At 36.5% G+C, this 27,908-nt stretch overlaps 2 protein-coding genes and 1 long non-coding RNA gene across 30 annotated transcripts; 1 reads left to right on the top strand and 2 right to left on the bottom strand.

Annotated features, from left to right (window-relative positions):
• Positions 1–54: 54 nt before the first annotated feature.
• Positions 55–4,960, bottom strand: Tm2 (tropomyosin 2). Of its 3 annotated transcripts, XR_892215.1 has the most exons (8): positions 4,869–4,956; positions 2,888–3,175; positions 2,650–2,783; positions 2,230–2,418; positions 2,076–2,151; positions 1,882–2,014; positions 1,104–1,591; positions 414–496 (listed from the first exon to the last, which is right to left on the bottom strand). XR_892215.1 is itself a non-coding variant. In XM_011305624.1 (7 exons), the coding sequence occupies exons 2-7, from the start codon at positions 3,125–3,127 to the stop codon at positions 414–416; spliced, it is 855 nt and encodes a 284-aa protein (XP_011303926.1). In that variant the 5' UTR covers positions 3,128–3,175; positions 4,873–4,960; the 3' UTR covers positions 55–413. The 3 variants fall into 3 exon arrangements, 2 of the variants coding, with proteins under 2 accessions (XP_011303926.1, XP_011303925.1); XM_011305624.1 differs by lacking the exon at positions 1,104–1,591 and having other exon boundaries at positions 55–496; positions 4,873–4,960; XM_011305623.1 differs by lacking the exon at positions 1,104–1,591 and having other exon boundaries at positions 55–496.
• LOC105267047 (uncharacterized) lies at positions 3,176–7,623 on the top strand. Of its 2 annotated transcripts, XR_892217.1 has the most exons (5): positions 3,176–3,267; positions 3,484–3,642; positions 4,826–5,142; positions 5,650–5,867; positions 7,538–7,607. It is a non-coding gene; the product is annotated as an uncharacterized lncRNA (long non-coding RNA). The 2 variants fall into 2 exon arrangements; XR_892216.1 differs by lacking the exon at positions 5,650–5,867 and having other exon boundaries at positions 7,538–7,623.
• On the bottom strand, positions 7,329–27,908 carry Tm1 (tropomyosin 1). Of its 25 annotated transcripts, none has more exons than XM_011305642.1 (11): positions 27,805–27,906; positions 26,201–26,349; positions 25,658–25,783; positions 17,800–17,933; positions 15,937–16,054; positions 13,823–13,893; positions 13,051–13,126; positions 12,809–12,871; positions 11,928–11,997; positions 9,207–9,353; positions 8,908–8,999 (listed from the first exon to the last, which is right to left on the bottom strand). In XM_011305642.1, the coding sequence occupies exons 2-10, from the start codon at positions 26,312–26,314 to the stop codon at positions 9,271–9,273; spliced, it is 855 nt and encodes a 284-aa protein (XP_011303944.1). In that variant the 5' UTR covers positions 26,315–26,349; positions 27,805–27,906; the 3' UTR covers positions 8,908–8,999; positions 9,207–9,270. The 25 variants fall into 25 exon arrangements, with proteins under 25 accessions (XP_011303934.1, XP_011303952.1, XP_011303930.1 ...); XM_011305643.1 differs by lacking the exon at positions 13,823–13,893 and adding an exon at positions 13,407–13,477; XM_011305638.1 differs by lacking the exon at positions 15,937–16,054 and adding an exon at positions 15,575–15,692 and having other exon boundaries at positions 27,805–27,904.

Raw genomic sequence — 27,908 nt, 5'->3', positions numbered from 1 at the left:
ACTGTTAATTGAATTAAAAAAATACTTATTAAAATTGAAAGGAAATAGTGAACATTTTAAAACACTTACATCGATCTTTATTAAACTCCGTATAACATTCTCGTACAATTTGTAATAATAAGACATTATTATCATAAAATATATATTCTGTAATGACGTGCAACGTGGGATTTCGTAATTAATCGATCGCATGAGGTGAACTAAATACAGAAGTAATTTTCCAATAAATAAACGACGAGTAATAATAGTAATTGTATTTGGCTTGAGTCGAAATAATTGATCCACTCGACGAAATCATCGAGACGGGTTTTATTTTTGTTGGTAAATCAGTGGTACAATTTGTCGCATCTCTCTGGGATTTTTTCACTCTCTTTTCCTGAAGAGTGTGACAACGATATCCTGGTGGATTTTTTTTAATATCCTGCCAATTCAGCGAAGGTCGAGTCCATCTCGTCGGCCAGAGACTTGTATCTGTCCTTGTTGATGCCAAGTTCGTCTGCAAAATTTATTAGAGATATTGAAAATTCATTTCACTTTTTGCATTCGTGGGGTTGCAGTCAAGTGCTGAAACGAGATGTGCCTTTCATTTTTTTAAAATAAATTTATATAATACACGTCAATTTATAATTTTCAACGCATCTTGTTCCACTTTATCACTTCTGGATTTGTTATAAATAAATAATAAATCTCTACTGTCTGAAAACAGATTCATCCGAGGGCGCAATCACTCGGGAGATATTTTACACCTGAAGATAATTAATAATTAATTATGTCATCAATGAAGAACATTCGAAGGTAATAATAATAATGCCTTGATTAACATCCGATTAATTGCAGCTAAAGTATTTTATAAATATAAATTCTCGTTTTTAGGGATTGAGGGTGATTATAAATTGAAATAATTATAAACGAGTGATTACTCCTCGGGTGGTAAAAAAATTAGCTTGACCAACAACATGTGAGAAATAATTTGACGATCCTTGCACTATCTGCAATAACCAATGGGTTGTCTATTCCTTGGATTTTTCCTAAGGGTGACTAATAGGCAATTTGAGGAACTGCCCCCTGATTTTGCACTACACATTCCCTGGGGACTAAAGTACCTGGGATCCGACGATCGACGCATTATTCTCTCCCTAATCGTTGTTGTAAATTTTTTGGGGAAAAATTATTGAGTTGTGGAAAGCGTGTTAGATGTGTAATCACGGAAAAAACATGAGAATATTAACTCCTGATTCTAAAATCATAAGAAAATAATTTTTCAATGAAAAAGACTATCGATATTTATTATTTCTATTCCACAGAAGCTGTTGGGCCTAAATATCCAAGACTTTCTTCACTCCAATTTGTTTATCAAATTGAATAGAAAAATATTCGTGAAAATGAGGCCCGAGAATTTCGACTGAATTTACGACCGGATAAATTATCTAGTATGCCTGTGATAATTTTTCTATTTAAAAATATCTATTTAAATAGTTATTTCCGTGATGTGTAATGATGGTAAATATTTAGTATCCGCTAAGCTCAGCAAATGTCGAATCCAAGTCGTCGCAAATAGCTTTGTGTTTCTCCTTCTGATGGGACAAGTCGTCTGCAATTAGAAACGATAATTTTCCTCCATCCTCAGATGTCGATGAGAAAAATGCTAGAATACATGCTTTGCAGGACAGAAAATAAAAAGAAAAATATATTTGACAAATGAAAAAATATTTTGGAATGGAGTGACATATTAAATAAATTTTTTGACGGAGGGAAATGCCAATTGAAATTCAATTCCAATAAACTGTCATCATCAGTGGCATGTCAACTATCTCTCACGTAATAAATCATTATCGCGTGGACTACATGAATAAATAATTGATGAATTAACTGATATCTGACCTTCGAGCCTGTCGACCTCCTTCTGGAGCTTCTTGACGGTCTTCTCGGCGAATTCAGCCCGTGCCTCGGCCTCTTTTAGCTTGACAGTCAGGGTTTTCAGCTGGCGTTTGAATTCCTCGACTCTCTGGTTGGCCTACATTTCAAATCAATTGTTTATATTTCCATCGCGATAGGGGGGCAGGGGATGTGTTTACCTTTTCCTCTGAGACCTCCAGGGATTTCAAGCTATTGCCGACGACCTTGAGCTCCTCCTCCAATTCCATGATCTTTCTGGAGTTCATTTATTTATCATTCAGTTAGATCAATTATTTATTATTAATTTACTTTTTTATTTGGTACAGGACTTACGCTTCTCCGGACTTGACACGATCCTCCGCTACTTCGAGCTCGTCCTCAACGAATGCCAGCTTTCGGGAGACCTCGTCGGACTTGCCGTCAGCATCTTCAGCGAGGAGACGCGCCTCCTTCAGCTGATTCGTTAGCTGATCCATTCGCTCCTCGTCCTGCTGGGCACGATTCTCCAGTACTTTGCACATACTGATAACAACAATAGTGTAACAATTTAATTCAACAATTTCCTTCACAATTTTTTAAATCGTCATGTCATGGTTGAATTTAGAAATTACAAGCTTAGAGTTCTGATTTTGTAATTCCTATTTTACAGTATTCTATGACAATCTCGAGTTGTCATGTGACAGTCATAATTATATTTTATAAAATCTGTAATCAGGATAAATGGGATAATTGAGGAAATGACAGGAAACCCACCGGCTTGACTCGTCAGCCGCCTGCGAGGCCTCTGTCAATTTGGCAGTGGCAGTGTTCAGGCGTTCCTCTGACCGCTCCAGGTCTTCCTCGATGAGCTGGACTTTCCTGTTGAGAGCAGCCACTTCGGACTCCGCCTGAAAGCCAAGGAAAGGAAAACAACTAAAATTGTTGAATTGTCAAAAAAAAGAGCTTGAACCAACGAAAAGAAAAATTTCAATTTCAGAAAAAAAATTCTCACGTTGGTGAGGGACTTCTCGCGTTCCTCGAGATCCTTGTTGGCCTGCTCAAGGGCACCCTTGTTCGTCTGAAGATCGTTTTCAACCTGGGCGAGCTTCTTCTGCAGATCGGCAACCTCCTCGAGGACTTTGTCCGCACGCATGTTTGCCTCTTTGGCCTGACCCTCGCAGACATCAGCCTTGTCCATGGCATTGTCCTTCTCAAGCTTCATCGCTTGCATCTTCTTCTTGATCGCGTCCATGATGGCAACTGTTCTATCTCTCCTTTCACCACGAAATCAACGAATTTCCTGGGAAAATCATAATTTATCATAACGTCTTCACCAGGAGCCCTAGACAACTCTTCATTCCGTTAAGCTCAAACTGTCAAACTTGAAGCAAGGTAATTAGTAAAAAAATACACAACATTTTTATTGCAATGCTCAATTCATTTATTTATTTACATTTATTTCTATTCTATTTATTTAATTGAAATTCGGACCGCGTCATTGTGGACATTAATGATATTTATGATTATTAATTATTACGGTGATTAATGCATGTGAGATAGTTTTGCGGTGATCCTATGATTTCATGAATGATCATTGATTTGTTCCAGCACAACCCACCACCTCCCATCCGCAAATAGAATGTGAAATGGAGGGCCTAAAAATAGGAATGGCCCCTTGGTTCCTAGCCTGGAGATGAAGAATGTGAGCCACCGTAACCCAGAAGAAGCTTTACTTGGCGGCCAACGACAGCCCGACATCCGATCTAAGTACCAAATTATTTATAGAATATCTCCGACATTAGCGAAACATTCCAACCGACTCTTTACCACCGATCGTTAATGACACACTAGAAATATTTATATGTGGATAATTCTACTGATTTCTCGAGTTACTTCATTACGCATTACGCATTCCATACCATATAACTTTGGGCCTCATGCCAAGGACTTTGTCTTCGGGTCTATTTCCGGTGCGAGTTTAAACGCCAAATCGTTATGTTCGCGGCGATATTGCGGGATTCATTCAATCGATTCGGGGAATATTTCGAAATTTCTCGGTTATTTAACGTGGTAATTGTTTAAACAATTCATGGGGATGCATTCAATTTTTTTTTGGATTTGAGGAAAATTTGGAAATCAATTTTTTAGGTTTTTTTACGGGTCGAGAAAATTCGCGGACGATTTCAGGTCGAGGGATTCATTAATGAAGCACTGAATTGGATTTTCGAAATTCTGGGCTTTCTAGTCGAATTTTGAATTTGAAAAAATCCTGTGCTTTTTTTTAAACATTTTGGATCAACGCGGGAATAATTGAGAGCCAATTTTGAGGGGTAAAAATACAGGGACGGATTTAAAAATATAGATAAAGCCTGTGGGATAGAATTTTTGAAAATCCTGTGGTGTTTAATCGATTTTTCAAAAAATCCTGTGCATCTCTCCAAACTTTTTCATTCCCGCGAGAATAATTCCACAATTTCGGAAGGTAATAAACATTAATTTCGATCCAACCGTTTTCGGGCACAAATATAAAATCCAAAAAACGTAGTTTCAAAAAATCCTGTGTATATTTCCTAATCATTGAATTATCCGAATAATTAGACACAAAAATTTTGAAGTATAAAAATATTAATGTCCATCCAAACCAAGACAATACGGGGCCAAAAAAAAAAATTCACAAAATGGAATCTCAAGAAATCCTGTGCTTTTGAATTCTTCCATTATCCGTGAAAATAGATGAACGGATGTCGAGGGGTTAATCTACTTACGACATTGCGAAGCGGTTAAAAGCTCGAAAGCAGTCGTCAAAAGCGTAAGCAAGATAATGCACTATTAAAAATTGGCATCTCCACATTATGAGTCGTTGCCACCCCCGTCAGTAATTTCACACTCACGAGCACCAGAAACTTTGAACAATTTTTATTTCTATTAAAAGCAATTTTTTTTAAACTAGATCCCAGCTGCTGTCAGGATTGAAACTTTCCGGAGGGACTTACCTACCCTCGCGAGTAGAGCGACGCGCGACGAGTGTCGTATCGTCGATCGAGGTACAACCAAAAGTTCGGAAAAAGCTCTCTGGAGGGGCGGCCAAAAATGGCGAGCTTGCGACAAATCCGAGGATAAATCCACTCGTCTGCGCACGTATTTTCGATTATCCAAATCCAGGATTTTGGGGAGGGGCGCTATTCGCGCGCTCTATCAGCTGGTACGCCTATGTGCGCAGAAGATCGCGCTGGCCACCGCGCATCTCACTTTGGATCCAAGTTTAAGGTATTTTATACAGTTTTTTCAATTTTTGATTTGTGTCGTTTTGAATTTTTTTTTATTTTTAATTGATAACTCCGGAATTCGAGAAATCGTACATTTTTGAATTTCAAAATTTCAGTTTTTTGGACAGTAATCACGGGTTTTTGAGGATTTTTATTTTCATGATTTGTTTTCGCAGCGGATTCTTTTTGGAAATTGAATGCAAGAGCGAATTGAGTTTTTATGAGGTTGAAAATTTGAATAGAATAATCAATTTGTTAATTGGGGTTTTCTAAAATCACGCGATATTTTTTGGAGTTCAGTTGTTTAAGAAATTCCGGTGAAATCTTCTGCATTCGGTAGAGAACTGCAAGTGATTCATCCGTTGAATTTAACTCTTCTAAATTTAGTTTACGAGATCAACTGGAGGCTTGAACTTTGACCAATTTTTGGAGATTCTCGGTGCATTCAGTCGATATTTAAATAATAATTGTATATTCCACCGAGTAATAATGAATACAATATTTCTAGGTCGCGATGATAATTTTTACCAGGGAAAATGTGGCTCCCAAGAATAGGATTCTGTTACGATACGAGAGCATCTATTAATAATGAGTCAAATACCGAATCCCTCGACGAAAAATATCGGGTTCTCGTCAACAGTTTTTCTTTCCCAAAATTCACATTGAGGAAAAAATGCAAATTCACGGATTTTTCAAAAAAATATCTCAATCAAGGGTTTTTTAAAAGTGAGTTGAATATTTTTTATTATCAATTAATCTCATCCGATTCATGTCTGTTTTCATCACCACTCTCTGTTGACTGTCCCGTTGCCAAATCTTCAATACGTGGGTGACTTTTAAATTTCAAGAAAACAGATTTAAAATAGAGACGAATAACATAAAAAATCAGGGCTCTGCTCTACTTCTCCCCTCACAGATTTCAAAATATATGAATAAAAAATCGTATAAATTTTTCACTGACCGATAGTTTTGAATAAATAATAAAACTATAGGGAAAAAATAATTGAAATTGCAGTCGAATAATTGAAACAAATTAAATTAAAATTATCTCTTTTTTTAAATAAATATTTGTAGTCTATTTGTGGAAATGGGAATTGAAATGAAAAATATATTTATCCACTTTCCATAATTTTCTTTATTTCGCTCGATGCTTAACATTATTCTTAAAAAATTGGTTCATTTATCGTAAAATGAATCGATCCCAATTTCTCATCATCGTGGAGGCACTCGGCGACTATAACGAGTTGTTAACATGACATGAGAATCGATCTTGAATCTCGCCTCCAGTTTACAAAAACAAATGGGCTAATCGCAATTTTTAATTAAACAAGAACAAATGATAAAAAGCATTTGGTTTTTTTTTCTGGACGTTTCCCCGCCCGATCGTTCCATCGAAATATCACGGACGACTGAATTTTATAGAAAAACCTCGTGATTTCTACAAATAGTTTAAATTATTTATTAATTATTTAAACAATTGCAGAGCAGGGATGGGAAATTAAATAAATTAAGGTCATTTATTGAATGCATTGTGTGGTAAATATGGGTAATTAATTATTTTTATGCAATTAATTAATTGATTAGTTAATTTTATTAATTGCCAATCTGTTCGGTTTTTCTATTAAATTTTCGACTGTCTGGCGATATATTGATGTTGCAATAAATCGCTAAGCAAATTCATTAGTTTTAGAAAATCCTACGAGGCATTTTGTACTTTGAAAATGTGTCTCGGGTGTTGCAAAAGCTAATTGAGCTCCAAAAACGCCCAAAATAATGTAGTCACGCCAGTCGATACAAAAGCGAGAAAAAATTAAGTATAACAAATATATTACATTGAATAATGGAATGGAGTTATTGCACCTGAAGATTCTGTACATTTTATCCAAAATTTCGAGATATAAATTTTTGGAATTAATAGAAAAATCTAACGCTTTCTCTCAGAATTATCAGTGAATTTATTTTGGATTTTTTTAGAAAAAATAAATCATTATAAAAAAGAAATATTAAAAATAATGAATACTTGGTTTTTCTTTAATAATCCAAGAAAAACAAAATATTAATAAAGATATAAAAAATTGAAATTAAAATTACAGAATTATTATTCTTAAATTGTTTATAAAATGACTATAGAGTTCCAATAAAAAATTCAATGAGATTTTTTAGGAAAAAGTAAAGTTATTTTTCTATTAAAAATTTCGGTTATTTGACATTTTCGATATTTCGGAGAAATGGAATGATGAATTATCGCTGAGGCTAGATGAGGGAGAGGAGGGAGATGAGGGAGATAAGGGAGATAAGGGAGATAAGGGAGATGAGGGAGATGAGGGAGATGAGGGAGATGAGGGAATTATTGAAGCGATGATAGTAATCTTCAGGGTGTTCTGTTCTGGTGGCAGTGTCGGTGGCTCCAGTTATTTCCGATGAAGTTCTCGTTAATACCCCGCGAGGTCGGCGAACGTCTGGTCCATCTCGTCAGCGATGGCTTTGTACTTACTGCGCTCATTCGCCAGTTCGTCTGCAACGATTAATTAGGGTATCGGGTAATTAGTGAGGTGACGTACTGTTAATTAACGATAGGTAAATGGAATCCAGGAAAGTGTTGTTGGTTATAAAAAATCATCGATATTTTGTGCAATCATGTTGACAATTTGTGTATAACCTCGACTGACAGCGAATATTGATTATCGGAATAATAAATAATGTAATAAATAATATACATAACATCATGAAAATTGTGTAAGTTTTATTATTTGATGATAAGAATGTGGAAATGTTCATGTATGGACAGGAAAAAGTGATTGGTGAATTAATAAATACAATGAAATATAATGTTGACTTGATTTTTTACTCCATTTTGAAATTTTGAAAGTCGCCCGAGGAAATGACTCCTCCATTCTCCTTCGATCTTGTTACAAAACCCTGATTTTATTCAAATTTTGATGAATAACTCCTCCATTCTCCTGTGATCCTGTTACAAACCTCAAATTTTTGATTCAAATTTCAACGCAACGCGCTCCAAGGTTCTCGAATTTTCACCAGTTTGTATCAGGATCACAGAAGACTAGAGTAGGTATCCGCTGTTCTTCACTTTGGTATCGAATAACTCCTCGCACCTTCTGTGATCCTGATACAAATCTCGAATTTTTGGTCGAAATTTTAACGGAACGGGCTCCCGGTTTCTCGAATTTTCACAAGTTTGTATCAGGATCACAGAAGACTAGAGTAGGTATCCGCTGTTCTTCACTTCGGCATCGAGTAACTCTTCACACCTTCTGTATTCCGGATTGAAAACTCGCATTTTTGACTTGAATTTCAACAAAATACGCTACAATTCACTCGAATTAGTATCAAGAGCACATGAGAATAGAAAAGCTACCCAGTACTTTCCTGCATCTTGATTTTTAAACAGATAACCAACAAAATGGCGTCGTCTGTTTACTGTTTGTTTATTTAAATAAAAAATTCATAGTTTTCCGAAAAAAATGGAGAATCTAGTTCTAGTTAATATCAGTTAAATAATTGTTTTCAAGTGACATAACCTCAATTTTTTTCAGAATAAATAAATAAAATGAATAAATAAGATTGGGACGGGTTGTTATAAATAAATACACATCCAGATAATTACAATATATTAATTTAATTACAGTACAAGTACAGGTAAACAATCAAACGATCAAATGAACAGGCGAGATGTTCTATGTCGTGTTTCTGATGCTCATGATGCTTCAAGGATGTCTTTGGATACATGATGTCCCAGGAATCCTCAACCCCAGGAGTTTTAACCGACGAGCTCGGTGAAGGTGAGATCCAGGTCGTCGCAGATGTATTTGTATTTCTCCTTCTCGTGGACAAGTTCGTCTGCAATCCAACAAAATCAATAAGCAATCATTTCCAAAAATATATTATCGTAAATATCGCGATACATTAATTGTTGTAATAAAAAAAATGGAGGCCCTGAATTTAATATTTCTTTATAAAATAATGGTAAAAAGGGAAACTCCTCGATATTTGTTGAAATGTTATTTGTTTGCTGTATTAGCAAAATGTTAAAGGCCAGGAACTTACGTAAATCGTTAGGATAAGCGCAATAATTAAAGGCGGTAAAAATTCGGATATTATTGCAAGCGTATTAGACTCCGTAAAGCTCCTCGAATGCATTGTCCAGTCCATCTCCAATTTCCTTGTACTTCTCCTTTTCTGCGACCATCTCATCTGCAAGCAATTGTCAAACTCCCAAATTAATAAGCATGTTCTATCCTAATTTCGTGCCAAGCATTACAAAACATTTTCATGTACACTTAACATTACGATCTACAAACGAAATTTTTTTGGAAAAATTCAGATAAGCCGAGAAAATACTATCAAAAATTTTTCCGGGGAATAAATTCTGGATGGATTCGAATTTCGTTGTCTATCTTGAAAAAAAACGTCTTTTAATTTCTGAAGTGCGATGGAATGTTTATTGCATTTCTAATTATTTAAATAGAATTTTTTCACACGTATTTCCCGGGCTGAACATTCTCACGTTATTTGAAGAATTCCCACCATTCAATGTGTGAATGGGTGTGACCGTCTATTAGTTTTTCGTTCACGTCGGCCACTTGACGCCACGTGTGACGAATTACAATTTTAACTCATCATGAATCGCGATATTGTTTGTTCTATTGACCTTCGACGACTGAATGGGGTCTCAACTCTGTCTTGGAGATACGCGAAATATTTTGAGAATCTGAGAAAAAATTCCGGCCCTGAAAGAATATTTGTTATTTATTAATTGATTAAAAAATAAAAATATCCAGTTTTACTGACGACAATTTACTCACCATTCCTGTCATACGTACCATTTCCAAAAATCTTCTTCCATGCAGTGTTACACATCTAGCGAATTAATCACCACAACACTTATCATTACTGTTAGTTCAATCATATAAAATTAGAAATGAAAAAAAAAATCAAAACAACACAAAAATTCAAAATGAAAATATATATTATAAACAGATTTATAATAATAGCAATATATAATAATTAATATTACAATGATATTAGTTGATTGTTTTTCAATTCATTCGTTTCCTCAGTAATATCAAGTTAATTAATAATAATAAACTATCATTAATAAACTCAAGTGATTTATTCTGTCTGTGTTTTTACTCCCATTAATTTTCCGCATTTACAATTATCATTTCAATCAATTCGGTCCCCTGATGTTTTTTAATTGGTCATTGACGAGTGGAAAATCAATATCGAGTAAAATAAAACGATCGATCGATAAAATTCTTCTCGCTTTCTTGCGAATCCTCAATCCGCGATCTAGTTATTCGTGAATTTTATCTATTTCGTCTAGTATTCGTCCACAAGTCCTCGATTTGGTATCAGTTGATAATAAAAATCTTGAGAATCTCAACAGAAAAAAAAGCATAAACGATTTTAACTCTCATCTTTAGAAATAATCATGCGAAAAATTTGGAATGCACTTCATCCTGAAACAGAAAATTCTATAGAATTCTCCAATTATAGATCAATTATAGATCAATCAACTATTGAATTTTCGGCAGTAATCGAAGGAAAATGCAATTCAATGGAAGAAAAAAAATTAATCAAAAAAAAAGTGCAAATTACGCCAACTGCTGTCGAACTGCAATCTAGTGTTTTCCACGTTTTTTAGTTAATATCTCGAGACTCGTTAGAGCTAGCGGAATCTTCATTGGACATTTTTTGTAGAACATGAAAATACTCACAAAAAAGGTCCCACGAAATTTTCCTCCATCTCCATCAGATCCCAAGATATTCTCAAAAACCCATCGACCAAAGTACCTCTCATTAATTATTCAACTCCACAAACTAAATAATTCCGCAATTAAACGTCTCATCATTATAAATCTCACCCGGCCTGAAAAATCGATTCGCGATGTCTCGTAAATACCCATAAATTGTACTCCACGATAGGATATTGAGCCGTCACGAAACTCGGAATGTTATCAGAAAACAGAAAGAAACGAAAGTCTCTTATAATTCTTAACCAAACTATTGCCCCATACCAATTGATTTCAGTATTCACGATTCCTTAATATTCACAGGCACTCAAAAATCATTCACTCATCACATCCATCGGTGGAGATATTTTTTTCGATAATGAGGAGACTGGGGCCTACGACTGCTCATTGTCCGGTTTAATGTTTAAGGCGTTGCACCATTATTCAGCGCGAGAAAAAAAAGAAAGATAGATAATGCAATTGGGAAGGGGGGGATCTGTAAGATCACATTGGAACACCGGATCTACATGTTCTGGATGTCATGCAGGGTCGCCTCCATTTCCTCCTGTAGCAATTTGTTTTTCTCCCTTTCGCCAACGAGTTCGTCTGCAAATATCACTCGTTAAAAAACACCCACACAACACGTCAAAACAAATTAAATAAACAAAACGAATTAAATTAATTGAATAAAAAGAAAAGACTCATTGAAATTTAACTGTTAGAAACACAAATAAAAAATTAATTCAAACAAAATTCTGTCGGAGTTTTTCAAATCACGTTAGGAATTCATTTTGGATAGTGGCCTTTAGTGGTTTAACTCATGGGGAATAAATCGTGAAGTGGTACCGACGAATGTACAATACGTAAATACGCAATGAGTCATTGTTTGAGGTTTTGAGACCTCGATGTAAACGTCAGCTTCGAATCGCCGAGGGTTACGTTATTATTCCTTTGGTTTTCATTTTCAATGGTGTCTATTGTCGAAAAAATTCTTGGGATTTTGTTTGGGTTATTATTTTTTCGATACACTCACCCTCGAGCCTGTCGACCTCCTTCTGGAGCTTCTGAACCGATCTCTCGGCGAACTCAGCACGGGCTTCAGCCTGAAAAATTTTTTATTCAAGTCAGCACTTGGATTTTTTTTTCTCACAAGTCGACTCAACGATTTCAGAATAATTAATACCGAGACAGATAATTTATGTTGTTTTTATCAGTCTGTTGGGGATATTTTTATTATGAAATCGGTGAGTATAAAGAGCTCCGAACGACAAACACATGCTGTTTTTAGGATTCACACAGTCCACACAAAATTCTTTAGGTAACAGCGTTAGAAAATTAAGGAATTTGCAATTTTTAATGTGAAAACTTGAATTTTTCCTGTGTTTATTACTGAAAAATGAGATAATTCGTGAAGATATCCCAGTGTTTTATTGATATTCTAAGAAATATCTTTCCACGACTGAAATCGATTTCTGCTGAAATTTTAACTTTCGACAAATGATAAAAAACTTTACCTGTAATCTTACCAAAATTCTAATAAAAGAAAAATTGTCAAAATACTTCGACGTATGGATAATTATAGAAATAATTGACGAAATGGATTTTTCAATTTTCACATGAATTACCTCTTTTAGCGAGCTGCTCAAGTCCTTAACCTGTCCCTCGTAATTTTCCTCCCTCTGTGTCAACTGGTTTTAGTGAAACGCACAAACAAGAAAGAGAAAAAAACAACTTGAGTTAGTGAAAAAAAAAATATATAAAGCGCAGTAACAATTCCAGGGGCTCTTCGTGGGCATGATTCTAAATCTCCAACTATATCTATCTGTTAAATAATCGCTTGGATAATTGTTATATGTGAGTTGCAGTGACTGAAAAAGCACAATCAAACGAGGCACTCGCGATTTTATTTAGTACCTCCTTTAGACGAGTGGTCAGGGTCTTAATTTGGTTCTTGTATTCCTCCTCGCGCTGGTTCGCCTGGTGGTACACAAATATTTATTTATCCTTCGAAATACTGACCCAACCGTTATTCACCGCGTTAAACAATTTATTTTATTAATTAACTAATAAAAAGATAACCTTGTCACTTCTCTACTCATTTTCTAATTCACTGGGGACTGAATTATTTTTTTAAAAAACACGTGGAAAAATCTCACCTTCTCCTCTGATACTTCAAGGGATTTCAGGTTGTTACCAACGACACGAAGCTCCTCCTCAAGTTCGACGATTTTCCTGCAAAAGAAAATAAAAATAAATATGAATCCTATCAAATATTTATCTAAAAAATTCTTCCCCATGTGTCTAGACAATTCTTCTTACATTCCACTCGAATCGAATCAAACAAAAATTCAATTTCCAACATTCTCCCCTAATTTTCAAACTCCAACGAATTATCCTCGATGTGAATGTAAAAAGAAAAGAATAATTCTCCTCAATCCAACAACAGGCAAATTAAATAAAAAATACAGTACGATCTCTGCACATGCGGTTACCAAATAAACCAAAGACTTACGTTTCCGAGAGTTCAGCCTTCTCCTCAGCTCTCTCAAGATCCTGTTCCATCATGACTAGCTTCCTGGCGACCTGGATAATGCCACATCATGCCCAAGCAAAGACACGAGAAATCAACGGGAAAAAAAAAATGATTTTCAAAATGACCACTACAGATAAATATCATGCAAACTACAATCGGTGGTGCTAATTAAATAAAAAAAAATATATCTGCCTCCTCCATCAGCAGCTGGCCCAGGTCACCACCACTCGAATTACACCGGAAGGAATCACTAAAAAAATTCTACACCGTTTGGTCTCTCAATTAGTGACACACGTCAGTGGCAATTCAACACTTAATTAAATTAATTGACAACTGATAAACTACATGGGGAAAACAATTAATTAAACACGCTAATGAGGTAAAACGGTGCTTACGATTCTCCAGCCTCAGCTCGCTCCTCAGCACGTTCTAGATCAGCTTCAACCATTGCCAATTTACGGGCGACCTATTTTAATCACAGGGGCACTTTTATTCGATGAACGTACGAGTTTTATTTAATATCGGTCAGAAGACAATTTTCATGACAGCTCAAACAAAAATTCAACCAAACGTCTTATTCCAATTCTCAATAATGAAATAATTCGCCTTCTTCATTTTTATGAAAGAATGATTTTTTTTGAGATTATATCAATTATATTCAGTATCACGTTTATCTCGATTTTCAATTCTTCTAGTCCTGAGAAATATCAGGATATATAATAATTTTTTTTAATAATCAGGAGGTAAAAAAATGACGAATTAATAATATAACGTAAAGATGAATGAGTCGTGAAAATTGACATTCTGCGAAAATGTATTATCGAACAGAATAATACCTCACGAGTTGGAAAAGATAAATAGACTGAATCAAAAAGAGAATCTCGAGTTGTAAAATCTCTGTTTACTATTAATGAATTTGTGATTGAGTACTTATTATTTTCCTCGAATATTTGACTCATGAGCTGTCGTTTCTGCTGAAGCTATTTTATCGGGCACTCAGTAGCTGTTAAATATCAACTCAAAGATTAAGAAATCCACAAATTCAGCAGTCGTATTATACCAGCAAAACCTAAAGGAATGAGATTTTATGGATTAATTCACACATCTGTCGATTCAATGCTGAGGTGGTTAATACCATCTAGAGGCTGCACACGAAAAAAAAAATAAAAAATTCAATCCATTGATCACTAAAACTCCCTGTTTTCTCCCCTGCAAAATCGGTAATGACGATTTTTAAATAAATGCCCACTAGCAAATCCCAATTTTTACACTACGATTCCGTCAATTGATTTCAATTCTAGATAAAACTTGCCTCATCTCCACAGCGAATGCACGTCGATTCCAAAAATCGAGGAGAAAAGTCAAAAAAAAAAATTGTATCTCCATGGAAAGAAAAAAAATTCCCACACCCACGTTACCCCTAATAAATCCCAATCACATCACAGATAGACCTATCATACCATCTAACACTCCATAGAAAACCCCTCGTTTGGCAACTTTATACAAAACACTATACAGTAACATCAAATATCAATTTTCGACTGAAATATCGAATAATTATCGTCACACTAACAAATAAAAATCCCAAAATCCCGATAAAAATACATCTCAAGCCGCCATTCGACGATTTTTCGTCTATCCACAACCGTAATTACCGAAATAATAATGAACCCCCGATAAAAATGATAATTAATTAATAAACCTTGACACTGTGTCATAAAACCCCAAACGATGACATTAATTTGATAATTAAAACCTTCACTTATCCACAAAGCACCAATTCTCCTGGTTAATCTCGATAAAAATATGTGAAATAATAAATTGATGATAAATTGAATAAAATCGGCACTTCACTTTGATTTTCCCACCCCCTCCCAGCACCAAATTATTCCCTTTCGGTAATAATCACGCTAATCCTGGTAAAAATTAGCGCGAACACCGCGAAATTATGATTTCGCAATCACTCGGCGTTATCACGATATAAACTGAGCACAGCCAAAATGGAAATGGTAAATCGTGTGGTAATTTAGATAATTGATGTTGTAACCCCTTTCGTACACATTTAACACACAGCGAGTTAGGATTAGGCACTTTGCTATCGACTAAGAGCCACTGCAGTCACTTCTTTTCATTGTTGGCTCTCGAACCTCATCGTATTTCTTATCAGCCTCCTCCGCGAGGAATCTAGCCTCCTTCAGCTGATTCTCAAGGGCATCCATACGCTCCTCATCCGCCAAACTCCGGTTCTCGAGAATCTTCCGGGCACTTTGTAATTCATCAAATATTCAATTAGATCGTAAGGATATTGTGAAACATTATACAAATAATCACGGTGGTCTCGGCTCTGCTACCTGGTGAATCTGTAGCTGAAAGTATTGGAGAACGAACAGAAATCAATGATTTCGGATTTATCGGTGATCAATTATTATCTGTTTGCGCCAATTTATCAGGTGACTGATTGCTGTTCGTTTAGGATAGATAGTGATTAGTCGTCGTCACGCAAACCCACCTCCTCGTACTTCTTGTCTGCCTCCTCGGCGATCAGCTTGGCCTGAACCAGCTGTTGCTCCAGGGCAGAAACCCGGTCGTCTTCCATATTCGTGCGATTTTCAAGGGCCTTGCGTATCCTGATAATATTTTTATTATTGAATCATGCACCGAAACAATTTTTATGAGAATTGACTATTCTTTGGGAACATTCAGTACGCGATATGTATTGAACTAGCAGTGATAAGAATGAAAAATAAAGAGATCCAAAAAGTTCTCTCAATTTTGCAGACAAGAAATTTCACGAAAATTGGCAAATGTTTCCCAATATTCAACACCGGACTTTTTTTTTTTTTAAATTTCGAATGAATGAACGATCTCGTATCTTTCAATGAAAAAAAATTGATAATTCCGGCCTCTTTTAGTATTATTCGTAAAAAATATCTATTTGATTTAAATAAATCATCTTTTAGTGTGAAAAATTGTTTATTTAAGAATGCACTTGCGTTGGAAGTTTCAATGGGTTTTCCTTCTAAGGCCACGGGACGTTTCATATATTTTAATTGATCAATTTAGATGGAATTTATGATGAATAATGCAGGACACGTAGTACCCAAATTTGGGAGTGAAACGTCATCTTGTTCAGATATTAAATGCAGTATTCAAGGAAACAGTCGATTAGCACTGGTTTTCCTTTCTTCCAACGCCAGTGACTTCCCCATCGAATGAAAAAGAAACTCGAGCTGATAAGATAACGCTGAACTAACGGATATCTACGAAATTCCTCGAGGAATTTAACGTGTTTGAGGGATTTTTAGCGATGAAATTGGCAATGGTCGAGTGTAATCCTCGATTTGTTTGAATTGGAATGAATAAATGAATAATAAATCACATTCTACGCCGATGAATCATACATTTGCTCGTGGAATAGTGGAATGGATCCTCATATTAATATTTAATATGAAAGACATGAAGAATTAAAAAGAAAACGAAGTGTTCATCTTCATCCACTGTATGAATTCATTGAAAGAAGTGTCTTGCGATTCATAGGAAATAACCTTGAGAATTTGCTCGAGTTTCTTATCATCATGAATGGTCATTACATCTACGAAAATGACTCATCGTTAATATAAAAATAAATCTGACTGTTCGTTTGACATTTCGCTGAACTTTCGTAGTTTTTCAATCAAAGATGTGGCAATTGTCAGTTTCTCATTAAATTTTTATTTTAAATGTCGAATCTCAGATCACCTTGTCGGATCTCGTTTGAGTCCTCGGTGATGATGAGTCATCGAGATGTCAAGCGATAGGGAGAAGCGCGTAAACAAGATATTTTTCAAGTGAAAGGTTTTGTAAGGATTCTTCTCGCTTGGTCATCGAAGGGCATCGCGGATATTACCAAATTTGTCGATTCAGGGTACTCAAGTACTTTCGTTTTATTTCCAAATTTCAAAATATGAAACCTGTTCGAATTGCGGTGGATATATATCAAAGGATATCCTCATAATCGAATTTAGAAACTTGAATATTTCAATAATATTCGATGTTTTATTAAAAATTTTGAAAGTACTTGAATATTCTCTGGACGGACCAGGGAGAGGGCATGTTTCACGACAAAAATTGTACTTAAAAGACTCATTCTCAGGAATCCAATAATTAATTGTTAAAAATTAATTGACTGAGATGATGGTTTTTGGCGGAATTTAATGCCAGAGTAACAAAAATTCAGGAAAAAATGAAAAATTTCAGATTATTTTATTCCTGAATTTTTTAACAGTGCGTGTAATTAATTAGAAATCGTTTTAAGCGCTCTCCCTCATCCCTACGATCGGATATTCTTCAAGAATTAATTAGCATGAGTGATGAGAGGGAATTAATGACTTACCGTTCGCTCTCATCGGCGGCCTGGGAAGCCTCAGCAAGTTTGGCAGTAGCGGTTGCAAGACGTTCCTCAGACCTCTCGAGGTCCTCCTCAAGGAGCTGGATGCGACGATTGAGGGCTGCAACCTCAGACTCAGCCTGAAAAAATTAATTAAAAAACCCAATCAGCGAAAAAACTTAAATACTCCATTACAAAAAAAAAAGGAACATCTTCGATTATCGATATCTCGTGAACAAGTAACCCGATTTAGTCGAGTCAAGACTCATATCAAAGAGTACAAAAAAAACTATTATTTGAAATAATAAATCAAAAATTTCACTCAGCCATTTTTGAGATATATACCCACGATATGTCGTCTCGTTTGCAACACCTCGCCGCGAAAACTATTTTCTTATTCCGGTTTTATCTCAGAACTGCGCGATTGTACCATAAAGCGTTATTGAAGTTTTTTGTAGGTAGGGAAATTCTCGGCAAAAAATTCCAATAGTGTTTTGCTCTCAGACCACTCAGTGCTGAGATAATTCGATAATTATGGGGGGGCGATAATCGATGACTTTTCACTCTCCCACGACTTCAGCTCGCATTGACGTTAAATACGGGGAATTGACGTGACACACGTGACAAATTCAAATGGTGGAACGATGAATGAAAAAAAATACGTCCCACCCAGTCTATTGTCAAACTGGGACACGCTCAAGTGACTCAAATCGAACGAAATCGTGTAATTCACGTTCTTCCGTAAAACGAGCCCGGAAATCCGTGTGGTTCATGAACTCGTGATGATCATTACACGCTCCCTGAGTTTCCCAGGTTAGATGAGTTATCATTCATGTTAATTTGTCTGGTTTGCACCCCAGAATTAAAATTTCCAGTCATTCCGGCATAATTACATTTTGCAGGTGAAAATAAAAGTCACCAGAGTCTCGAATTAAGTTTTTCCTGAAAATCTCGGAATCAGCAGGAGATAGCGAAATCTGTAAGGGAGCTTTTCTGTAGCTCTCATTAGCACCAATAAAAAATTCCTCTCAACATTTGCGCTATCTCTTATAGATTTTGAGATATTTCCCAAAAACATGAAAAATAGAAATTTCAGAGTTCGGATTTTGGTGGATACCTCGGGATCTGGACCAGATACCGATTTTTTTCATATGACATTTTTTCTAGAAAAAGATGAGAGCTAGAAAAAAGCTCCTGCAAAGATCTCCACATCTTCATTAGATCCCGAGATATCCGCGAGGAACTGATCCTCAAATATTGCTTGTTCAAAGAATACTTGAATTCTTTATTTCCATGAGAATAAAAAATAGTCTAATCGAATCAGAATCGAAGACCTGATTGAACAAATTGATTTAAACCCCAGGAATAACCACACCTACTCCAATGGCCAGTGGACTGTCACAAACTATTCAAATCGATGGAATTTCCGTTTTTTGTTGAGAACAAGAGAACAAAAACCCGATGGAATACCAAAAATCGTCTCGATCATTCAATTATTTTATCTCATTAAAATATTTTACGCGATAGGTCGAAGCTCGATTGATAGGAGAAGATGCCAAATCGACATCACGATCACTGATGAATCGAATGAGAAAAAAAGTCTGGGTAATGAATTAATTCACAGATAACAGTGGGAAAAAATTATTACAGAGTGCAATTATGCAACAGACCTGTTAATGCTAGAGCCAGTCTAGAGCTAGTTATTACGTGTACACAATTAGCGCCAATTTGCCAGGATGCTATGAATGGCTTCAAGTTCATTCCCCTCAAACTGGTGTTTAATAAACTACTAAATATTCTTCATAATTTTTTTCCACGACAAATAACGAGCCTTAAATTATCAGCGAAATAATTATTTTAAGTGATCGACAGATAACTTTTAATTCAAGAATTCGCATGGTCTTCAAATATTGGCGATTATGAAAGAATGAAAAAAAAAATCAAACGAGTGCTGAACGATCTGGAGAATTTGAAATTCAGCCGATTATACAGGAGCAAACGAGTTCATGGTGAAAAAATTAATTAAAAGGGGGAATTAACTGTCAATAGGTTGATTCTATGTTTTCACAATGCACACGACGTTATGTATGCACACCTAACCGACATGCGACCTAGAAAAGTCATCGGATCGAATCTAATCGGATTACACACATCACTCCCTAAGAATTCTATTCTCGTGATTTATTCTGGAATATTTGGAGAGATTGTTCGTACAGAATTTCAGACCAGAGATCGACAATAATATCTTGTCTTAAAAAAAAAATCGAAACCCTGAAGAGCTGAAATTCCGGAATTATTTGGTGATTTTATTTATCTGATAATTCTTATCTCCAGATTTTCAAACAGCTTCGCGATTTTAATTATGAGTAGATGAAGTATCAATTTGGATAATTGAGGGATGGAATAGATTTAATAATATAATATCAGATATTTGAAATTTTCAGTTCAAATAGGGCGTAAGTCGTGTGGAATTCGAGCTAAACGATTCGATTGTAAAGGGATTTGAATTTTAAAAAAACGAGGAGAAATGAAAAAATGAGAAACAAAACATGAAGAATTAATTTTTAGCTTGCCGATATTTTTTGCCACTCACATCCCTCTACTATTATCCTGTCAAGCCGTACAGAGCTAGAAAATTATCTTTGGAATCTCGAGTAAAAAATTTCGTACTTTTTTATCTCGTGAATCTAATGAGATTTCTCTATATTATTTTCCTGCAAAAATGAGATAACATCTTCTGAAAATTCAGTCAACGTCATTATCTAATTATCGGATTGGATTTTTGTCGAATTCATTTAGATGCACGATTGCATCGATTCTATCTGAATTAAAATAAATATTTGATATGAATTTAAGAACGTTTATAGAAGAGGCCCCCTACGAAAAAGACCCCAAAGTTCTGAACCCTCAATATGGAAATTGATGGGAATGAGAAAGAGTTAGACAATGAGCCGATGAGATCACGAGCGTGACTAATGAACAGAGTCATTAGCCCTGTCAGACTAATTATATCTTGTAACAAAATTAATAAATCAGTCTGCGTCACTCCCTGGATGGTCTAAAAAATAACGATGACGCCGTTTAGCCAAAATTCACGTTTTCAATATTTTTCTGGCGAATCCTCGATGGAATTGCCTTAAAAAAATGAAAAAAAAAACGTGAATCCTGACAGGAAGAGTAGGAAAATCCCAATTCCAATTCCGCCAATAATAAAAACATGGCCCGGCTCTCGCTCAAAAAAATATCAGTTTGTACATAGAATTTTCGTGAAAATTCTGGTGAGTCGTTCCCTCAGTGAAATTCCTCCGAATGCCAAGAAAAAAAGAGCCCGAGAGTTGTTCAGGGTCACGCAGTGTCCGGTAAATTGCCGAAAGAATGTGGAAAGGAACTTGACATCGAGAATGCGCCTAGCGAGAGGATTTCTCTCTCTCTGCCCCCTCTCGATACGCACTATCGATCCTTCCGACGCCGGTATTCTCGAAATTCCTCGAAATACCTCCCACTCTGTATAATCTCAACAACCCGCCAACAACTAACCATTCAATAATTCCAACAAATTCTTCCAAAAAAAAAGTCATAAAAATCACTCACTTCCTCGCGTCGCATCACTTCCACCTGCAACCGCTTCTGATACTCATCGCACTCGTCCTTGTACTTCTCCATCTCCTCTTTGGTCTGTCTCATTTTCTTCTTGAGAACATCGAGAATTGTGCCCTGCGCTTGCATCGCCATTTTAAAGCCGAAATAAAAACTCCTAAAAAATATGGCAATTCCCCGGAATACGATAAACTTTTTTTTTTTCACTGAAATCAAATCGTGGAAGTTGTCACTGAGCCCACGATTGTCGCGGGAATTTTACTTCAATGATTTTTGGAGGGGTTTTTATTATTTATTGTTGGGTTTGTTGATTTAGTTGTTGTCGAGGGGATTGGGAAGTCGGTTTTTGTCGAGTGCACGATTTTGTTTGAGCGGTGATTTTGCTCCGAACTGTCGTAACACGAACGACCACTGACTGGTGGCGATTTCACCCGAACAAAAATGGCCGAATCCACACCATTGTGCACATGACGCATGCGCAGAACGTCCTGTTTAGGGAAAAATGCCCGTGAGAAAAGTAGTTCCTGGAGGAATTCTCACGTTTTTTGGAGAGAATTTCGAGGATTTTCCGGGATTTTTCACGATTGGAAAAACCGGTGTCGATGGTTTTGCGGATTTCTCGGGGAATCTGCGGGGTTTTATGTTAAAAGTCAGGGATTTTCCCGGGCTGTTCGCGCGCATGAGGGATTACGCTGATGCTGACTGCCCCGGAAATACCGCGCCCGAGACGATGCGCGCCATTCGTTTGAATGTGGCATGGCTTTTTGAATAATTTTTTCCGAGGGCCACGGTTTTTTTAATGAAAAAAATCATAAATAATTAAATTCTCAAAATAGCCAAAAAGAGAGTAAATAATGTTGTTAATTTAAAAAAAGAATCAAAAAATTCAAATTTATAATTGTGATCTCATTTCAAATTTTTGGAGGCAAAAAGTGACTTTTTTCAAAATCGAATGTTTTCCATAAAATCACCGTAGATTTGATGTAGATTCGACGAAGTGGAAAAAACTATCCATAAGCCTAGGATTTAATTTAGAGCTCATAATTACATTCATATGATACGAGATAATGAGAATGTTGTCATGATGAGATGAACTCTGTCGAAAAATGTTCCACAAAATTTAAAATGTTTTTCCCAAGAGGAATAATATTTTTGGAAACAACTGAGCGAACCCAAACTTCTCAACCCCATCAATCGTAACTCTATTTTCGGAAGGCGTCATATGTGCATTGAAGTAGCTGCGAGAATCAATGGAGGAAAATTCAAATATCCTGTTTGGAGCGATGCCAACGATCGAAAAGTGGATTTTTAAGAAGAAATGTCTATGGGTTTCGAGAATTCTCGATTTATCCCACAGAATCCGAAAAGGAACAATTAAGTTCAGGTTCAATGCAGAAAAATCCACAACCAAATCCAATTATTAATTAATTAAGTAATTAAATAAATGATTTGAACGCAAATTGAATGAAAATTGATTACAAAGACAGACAAATGCTGATAAAGAAAAGGAGGAGAAAATAAAAAAATTGATGAGTTGGGCAAGAAAAATTATTTCTAGTTAGAAAAATTCTGAAGTGTTTCAAAATCCTCGGTCAGATAATTAACATTCAACTTGAACCATTCTAGTCTACCGTTCCCTAGTGGAAGATTGAATTTAGCTGGGACCTCCCTCGTTCTAAATTCTCTTTAACTGACGTGTGGGCGTTTGCACTCGTTTCATCACCCTAAAAATCAACCGAGACGAGTGACGTTACACCGCAAGAGACGTAACGTCAGGAGAACATAATGACAATTGGCAAAATGATAAAATTCCCCATGGGAATAAATTCTCCTTACGCAACGAAGCACCGAATTGAATTGAAAATCCACTGGATCATGTCGCGGTATTTTTAGAAAATCGTACCAAAATGACGAACGTGGGTGGCTGTATTAACAAATAAAAATTTCGAAGGTGAAATTTCCCCTGCATCACCGCCCATCCCGAAAAAAAATATCCTACTAAATATAATCTATGTGTCAACGGATGTTATCACTAATATTGTGATCACAGGACTCGCAAAACAATTTTAGAAATATTCCCTCAGCAACAGTATTAACTGCCAAAAAATCCACTTCAAGGGGAGATGTACGAAAACTTTGGAAATCACGGATTTCTCAATGAACTCATCTATAAATATTTTGTAGCGAAGAGGCTAAGAGTGAATTTAGATAATCGACAAGTTTTTGTGAGATTTATGAGACGAAATATGAAGAGATGATCCATTGCTGAAGAAATGAATATCTTCATCAATATTTTCGTGAAAAAGACTTCACAACGAAAAATAATTCCCCCTGTAAAATCTAATACTGACCCTCTTCAGCTGATTTCCCATAATATTCTGCAGTTCATTCCTGATAAGACTGAACTTCATCATGGTATCGCTGGAGAAGATGCTGGATCCAAAGGCAAGACCTGGATAATCAGCACATCGTTTTCGCCTCCTGGCCTCTCTCTCAGCCTGGACCTCAGTGCGTTCACTGGGACATCTGAGTTTAGCAAGTTCGAGTATTTCGAGATCCTCCTCAACAACTCCCTCATCATCGGAATGTCCATCACCCCTTGCCCTCGCGACCGCGTGCTCAGGCTCAGGGCTGCACTCTTTTCTCCTCGTCCTGGACATTCTCTTGGGTGAATTCTTATAATTCTTATCCCTCTCCTCGCACTTATCCCTCCCCTCCCTCTCATCATTATCATTCTTATCATCCTCGTCCTGCTTATCAGCCCCGATATCACCCAACTTGTTCGACCTATGACACTGGCTGTCAAAATTGACATTGATGTCATGAATATCATTGTTATCACTGATATCACTGATATCGTTGGACAGGTCACACTGCGCGGACCTCTGGATTGTTCTCACCAGGTGATTAGACCCAGTGACATCCAGCTGTTGAACCCTCACATCTGGGTGATCCAATGTGTCGTCAAGTTGTTGTCGGTGATGATCTCTCTCAGGATGACCTCCATCAGAGGATGAGGTGACAGGGCCACACTGCGCGGGTCCTCTGCCTCCTGTTATGTCCAATCTACGACGTGTCGTGTGTCGGGGATGATGCTGATGACCACGACGTCGCACTGTTGATGACAGGCTCTGATCCATGTCCTTCCCAGGGTTAACCACCCTTAATCCCCCCTCCACCTATCTACCAACCTACTGACACCGTGATATCTTTCACGATTTTCAGGCACTGCTACCACTGCACCAGCCACACCGCCATTTTAATCCTCACTGACTCCATCTGCATCGGTTTGCAGGGAGAGAGCACAGAGGGCTTTCCCCTCACGAGGTCGTCGGTATTTTTGTGATCGGCTGTTCCCCTCCGACATTCATACGACGAGAGACGAAATCAGGAACGCGAGACAGACTGAAAGTCACTGTGTGAGTTAAATCACACTTGTGACTGAATTCTATGTGATTTCCCCCACCTTCTCGTGGATTTTTCCCACCCCGACGATGGGAGCCGGCTCCGTCGATAAAGTAGGCCGCAAACGCGGGAAATTTTTTAGGGTTTGTATTTTTTTTTTCTTTAAGAGGTTATCCTGGAATTTTACGTCCAGGGTGAATGAGTTATAAATTCGCAGTGGGTTATTGAGGGAATATAATCGCAGAACGAGTTTTGCATTTTACCTTTGAATCTGCGGATTGATTAATTTCTTAACGCCTTCTGACGCAAATGTAAACAATGGCACGTCAGTTTTTCGTGGTGTTTACAATATCGTCGTTTTGTCTGACTCAATAAATACCTACGATGTTACTAATTCCGTACGAATTATTCAGAACAGATAACGAAAGAATGTTGTCGCAATAACCAGCGATGTGTCAACTTCGATAACCGGAGAATGTGCTAACGTATGTAAATTTTTGATACACGAGGAAAATTTCATTTGCCGAAAACAGATTTACTTGATGCAAAAACATATTGCGTTATCAATTTTCAAAGGGATTTTTTTCTTTACGATTATTCATGATTTGTAAATTTTAGTAACAATCATTATCAATAATAATAAGTATATAATAAATAGTGATAGCTAAATCAGTAATTGTTGTGTGGATTTGAGAAAAATTATTGTTTTTGCTCAAATTTCTAATTCATTCATTTTTAATGACTGACAAATGATAAGATAATTTTATTTTGCTTCGAGTAAATCTTCTTCCTGATTTTTTTTACAGTTTTTTTTGAGACTGTTTATTCGATTTTTTATGGTTTTTTTAATCGTTAAACTTACGTTCTGGAGTGCCTTGTCCTTCTCCTCGAGTTTAGTGTTGACCTGCATGAGGGCTTCCTGGGTCTGGTCGAGGTCATTCTCGATGGTCTGGATCTTCTTCTGAAGGCCACGCGCCTCCTCCTCAGCCTTCATTCAAGAAAAAATCGCATTAATCACTCTTCCATTCAATATCCCTTTTACTCCTTTCGGCATTGCAACATTCAAAAGATATATTTAATTTAATTCTAATTTAAAAATATGTCCATGATATTATTATTTTAACATTAGTGCAAAATAAAAAACAAACCGATTTGCTTAACGAATCAGTTGTCACGGAATACCTCTGAATCTAAGAGACATAGCCCATTTTTCATAGAAACCTTTTTTGTAGATCTCGATTTTTCCCGGAATAAAGATACCGATGAAAATTTCGCTATCTCCCGTGAATTTCGCGATTTCCAGGGAAAACCGGCGAATTATCGAATTGGACTCAAACCAGTTTATCTTTTCGCTATTTCAAAAATTTCTACTTGATGATTATTGATAAAAAAATTAGCGGATCACCTTTTCGGCACGGGCATTTGCATCTCGAGCTTGCTGCTCGCAAAGAAGAGCGCGATCCATCGCGTTGTCCTTCTCCAGCTTCATTCCCTGCATCTTCTTCTTGATGGCGTCCATGATGACTTCTCTGTTCTCTTACACTCGAAGAAAATCTGAAACATCGCAAAATTATTTTCTCTTATTATCGATGAATGAAAATATCTGCTGAAATATTTTCCACCACTGAATTAAAAAATCGCGATGAAAGGCGTTCAATTTTTCGCTTCCTTTTTTGAATAATCGTGCTTGCGATCGCTCCTGGTGGCTAGGCCTCAGCTTCCCGGGGTATAATTAGCAAAAGCAGTGAAACCCTATTTATAGAGGAAGGTCTTGGCTGCGAACAGCCCCGGGCGACGCCCTGTTGAGATTCCATCGAAAAGCTCAACTTGTCCGGTGGTTTATCCAGCGAGATCTAGATCGATCTCAAATTATGGTATCACCATCGGTTTCTGGATCACGGTGAACAAGAAAATTTGTGAGTGATCGAAGGTCGATCTCTAAATAGCGGAAACTACAAATGATCGAGAAAAATCAAATTTGTTTTGCAGGAGAAGGGATACAACAGGTTCTCTCATATGCACTTACCAAAATGGCAATATCTATGCATCTGAGAGAGATAGCAAAATTTTTATTAAGAACTTTTTTATAGATCTGAATTCCCTCTGGAAAACAGGTTCTGAGAACAGTTTCGATATCTCTGTTAGATTCCGAGATATCTTTCGAAAAGTCAACGCGTATAAATATCTCATCTTACGTCTCTCATTTATTGTGAATTTTTATTTTTAAGCATCGGCTTTTTATGAATAATAATGAAAATGAGATGTTTGAATAATTAAAATGGTGATACATATGATGCAAGATGATCAAGAAATGTACCAGGTGGAGTGGTGAGGGTGGGTTATTTTTACAATTGCGATGGGAGGGGGGTGTCCCCGTAAGATCACCATCGAACCTTTTCGGGTTACGATGCCAAGAAGAGCGTCAGAATGATTTCAAACGGTATCTTGTTACCCCCCGGGCTCTTTCTGGTATTTTAAACAGGAATTGCAGGTGGTGATTTGAGATTTAATTTTTCACGAGCCCAATAAATCAATCGGGGAAGCGATCTCCGGGGTTTGACAGGCGCTGCTATGGAAAAATAATTCCAGGACAGCTCCTATTTTATTCGTACACCTGAAACCTTAAACACCTGGAACTATTGATCACTGAGACAATGAAAATGATATCTCAATCTTCCTAGAATGTCTGACGAGAACCTCCGGATCTAATTTCATCGTATGAACGAGAAATTTTTCACGAGAAGAAATTCCAATTATCGTCGAGTAATTTTTTAACAATTATTAAATATTTAGAGGTGGGATAATAAAATTAACTGAATCCAGGGATTGACTCCTAAAGATTTGAGAATTGTAATGAATTCAATAATTGAATTAAGAATTATAATAAGAATGTGTGTATGTGTGTGTATTGGGGAATGGAATAATGAAATTGTTTTAAAAAATCAATTGACGATTGAAGAAAAATTTGAAGAATATGAGATTATAAATAAATCACATGTTAACACTCACATAATGTGATATCCTCGGACTCGGAGTGTCTGGTGCTTCTTTAATGCACGTTGGATGACGACTGGCGAACGAGATGATTCCCGAGTTTCTCCCCTACTTCCAAG

The sequence above is a fragment of the Fopius arisanus genome, unplaced genomic scaffold (assembly GCF_000806365.1).
Source record: "Fopius arisanus strain USDA-PBARC FA_bdor unplaced genomic scaffold, ASM80636v1 scaffold00044, whole genome shotgun sequence".
NCBI lineage: Eukaryota > Metazoa > Arthropoda > Insecta > Hymenoptera > Braconidae > Fopius > Fopius arisanus.
The sequence above is the reverse complement of the archived record's forward strand: the minus strand, read 5'-3'. Positions and strand labels throughout refer to the sequence as shown.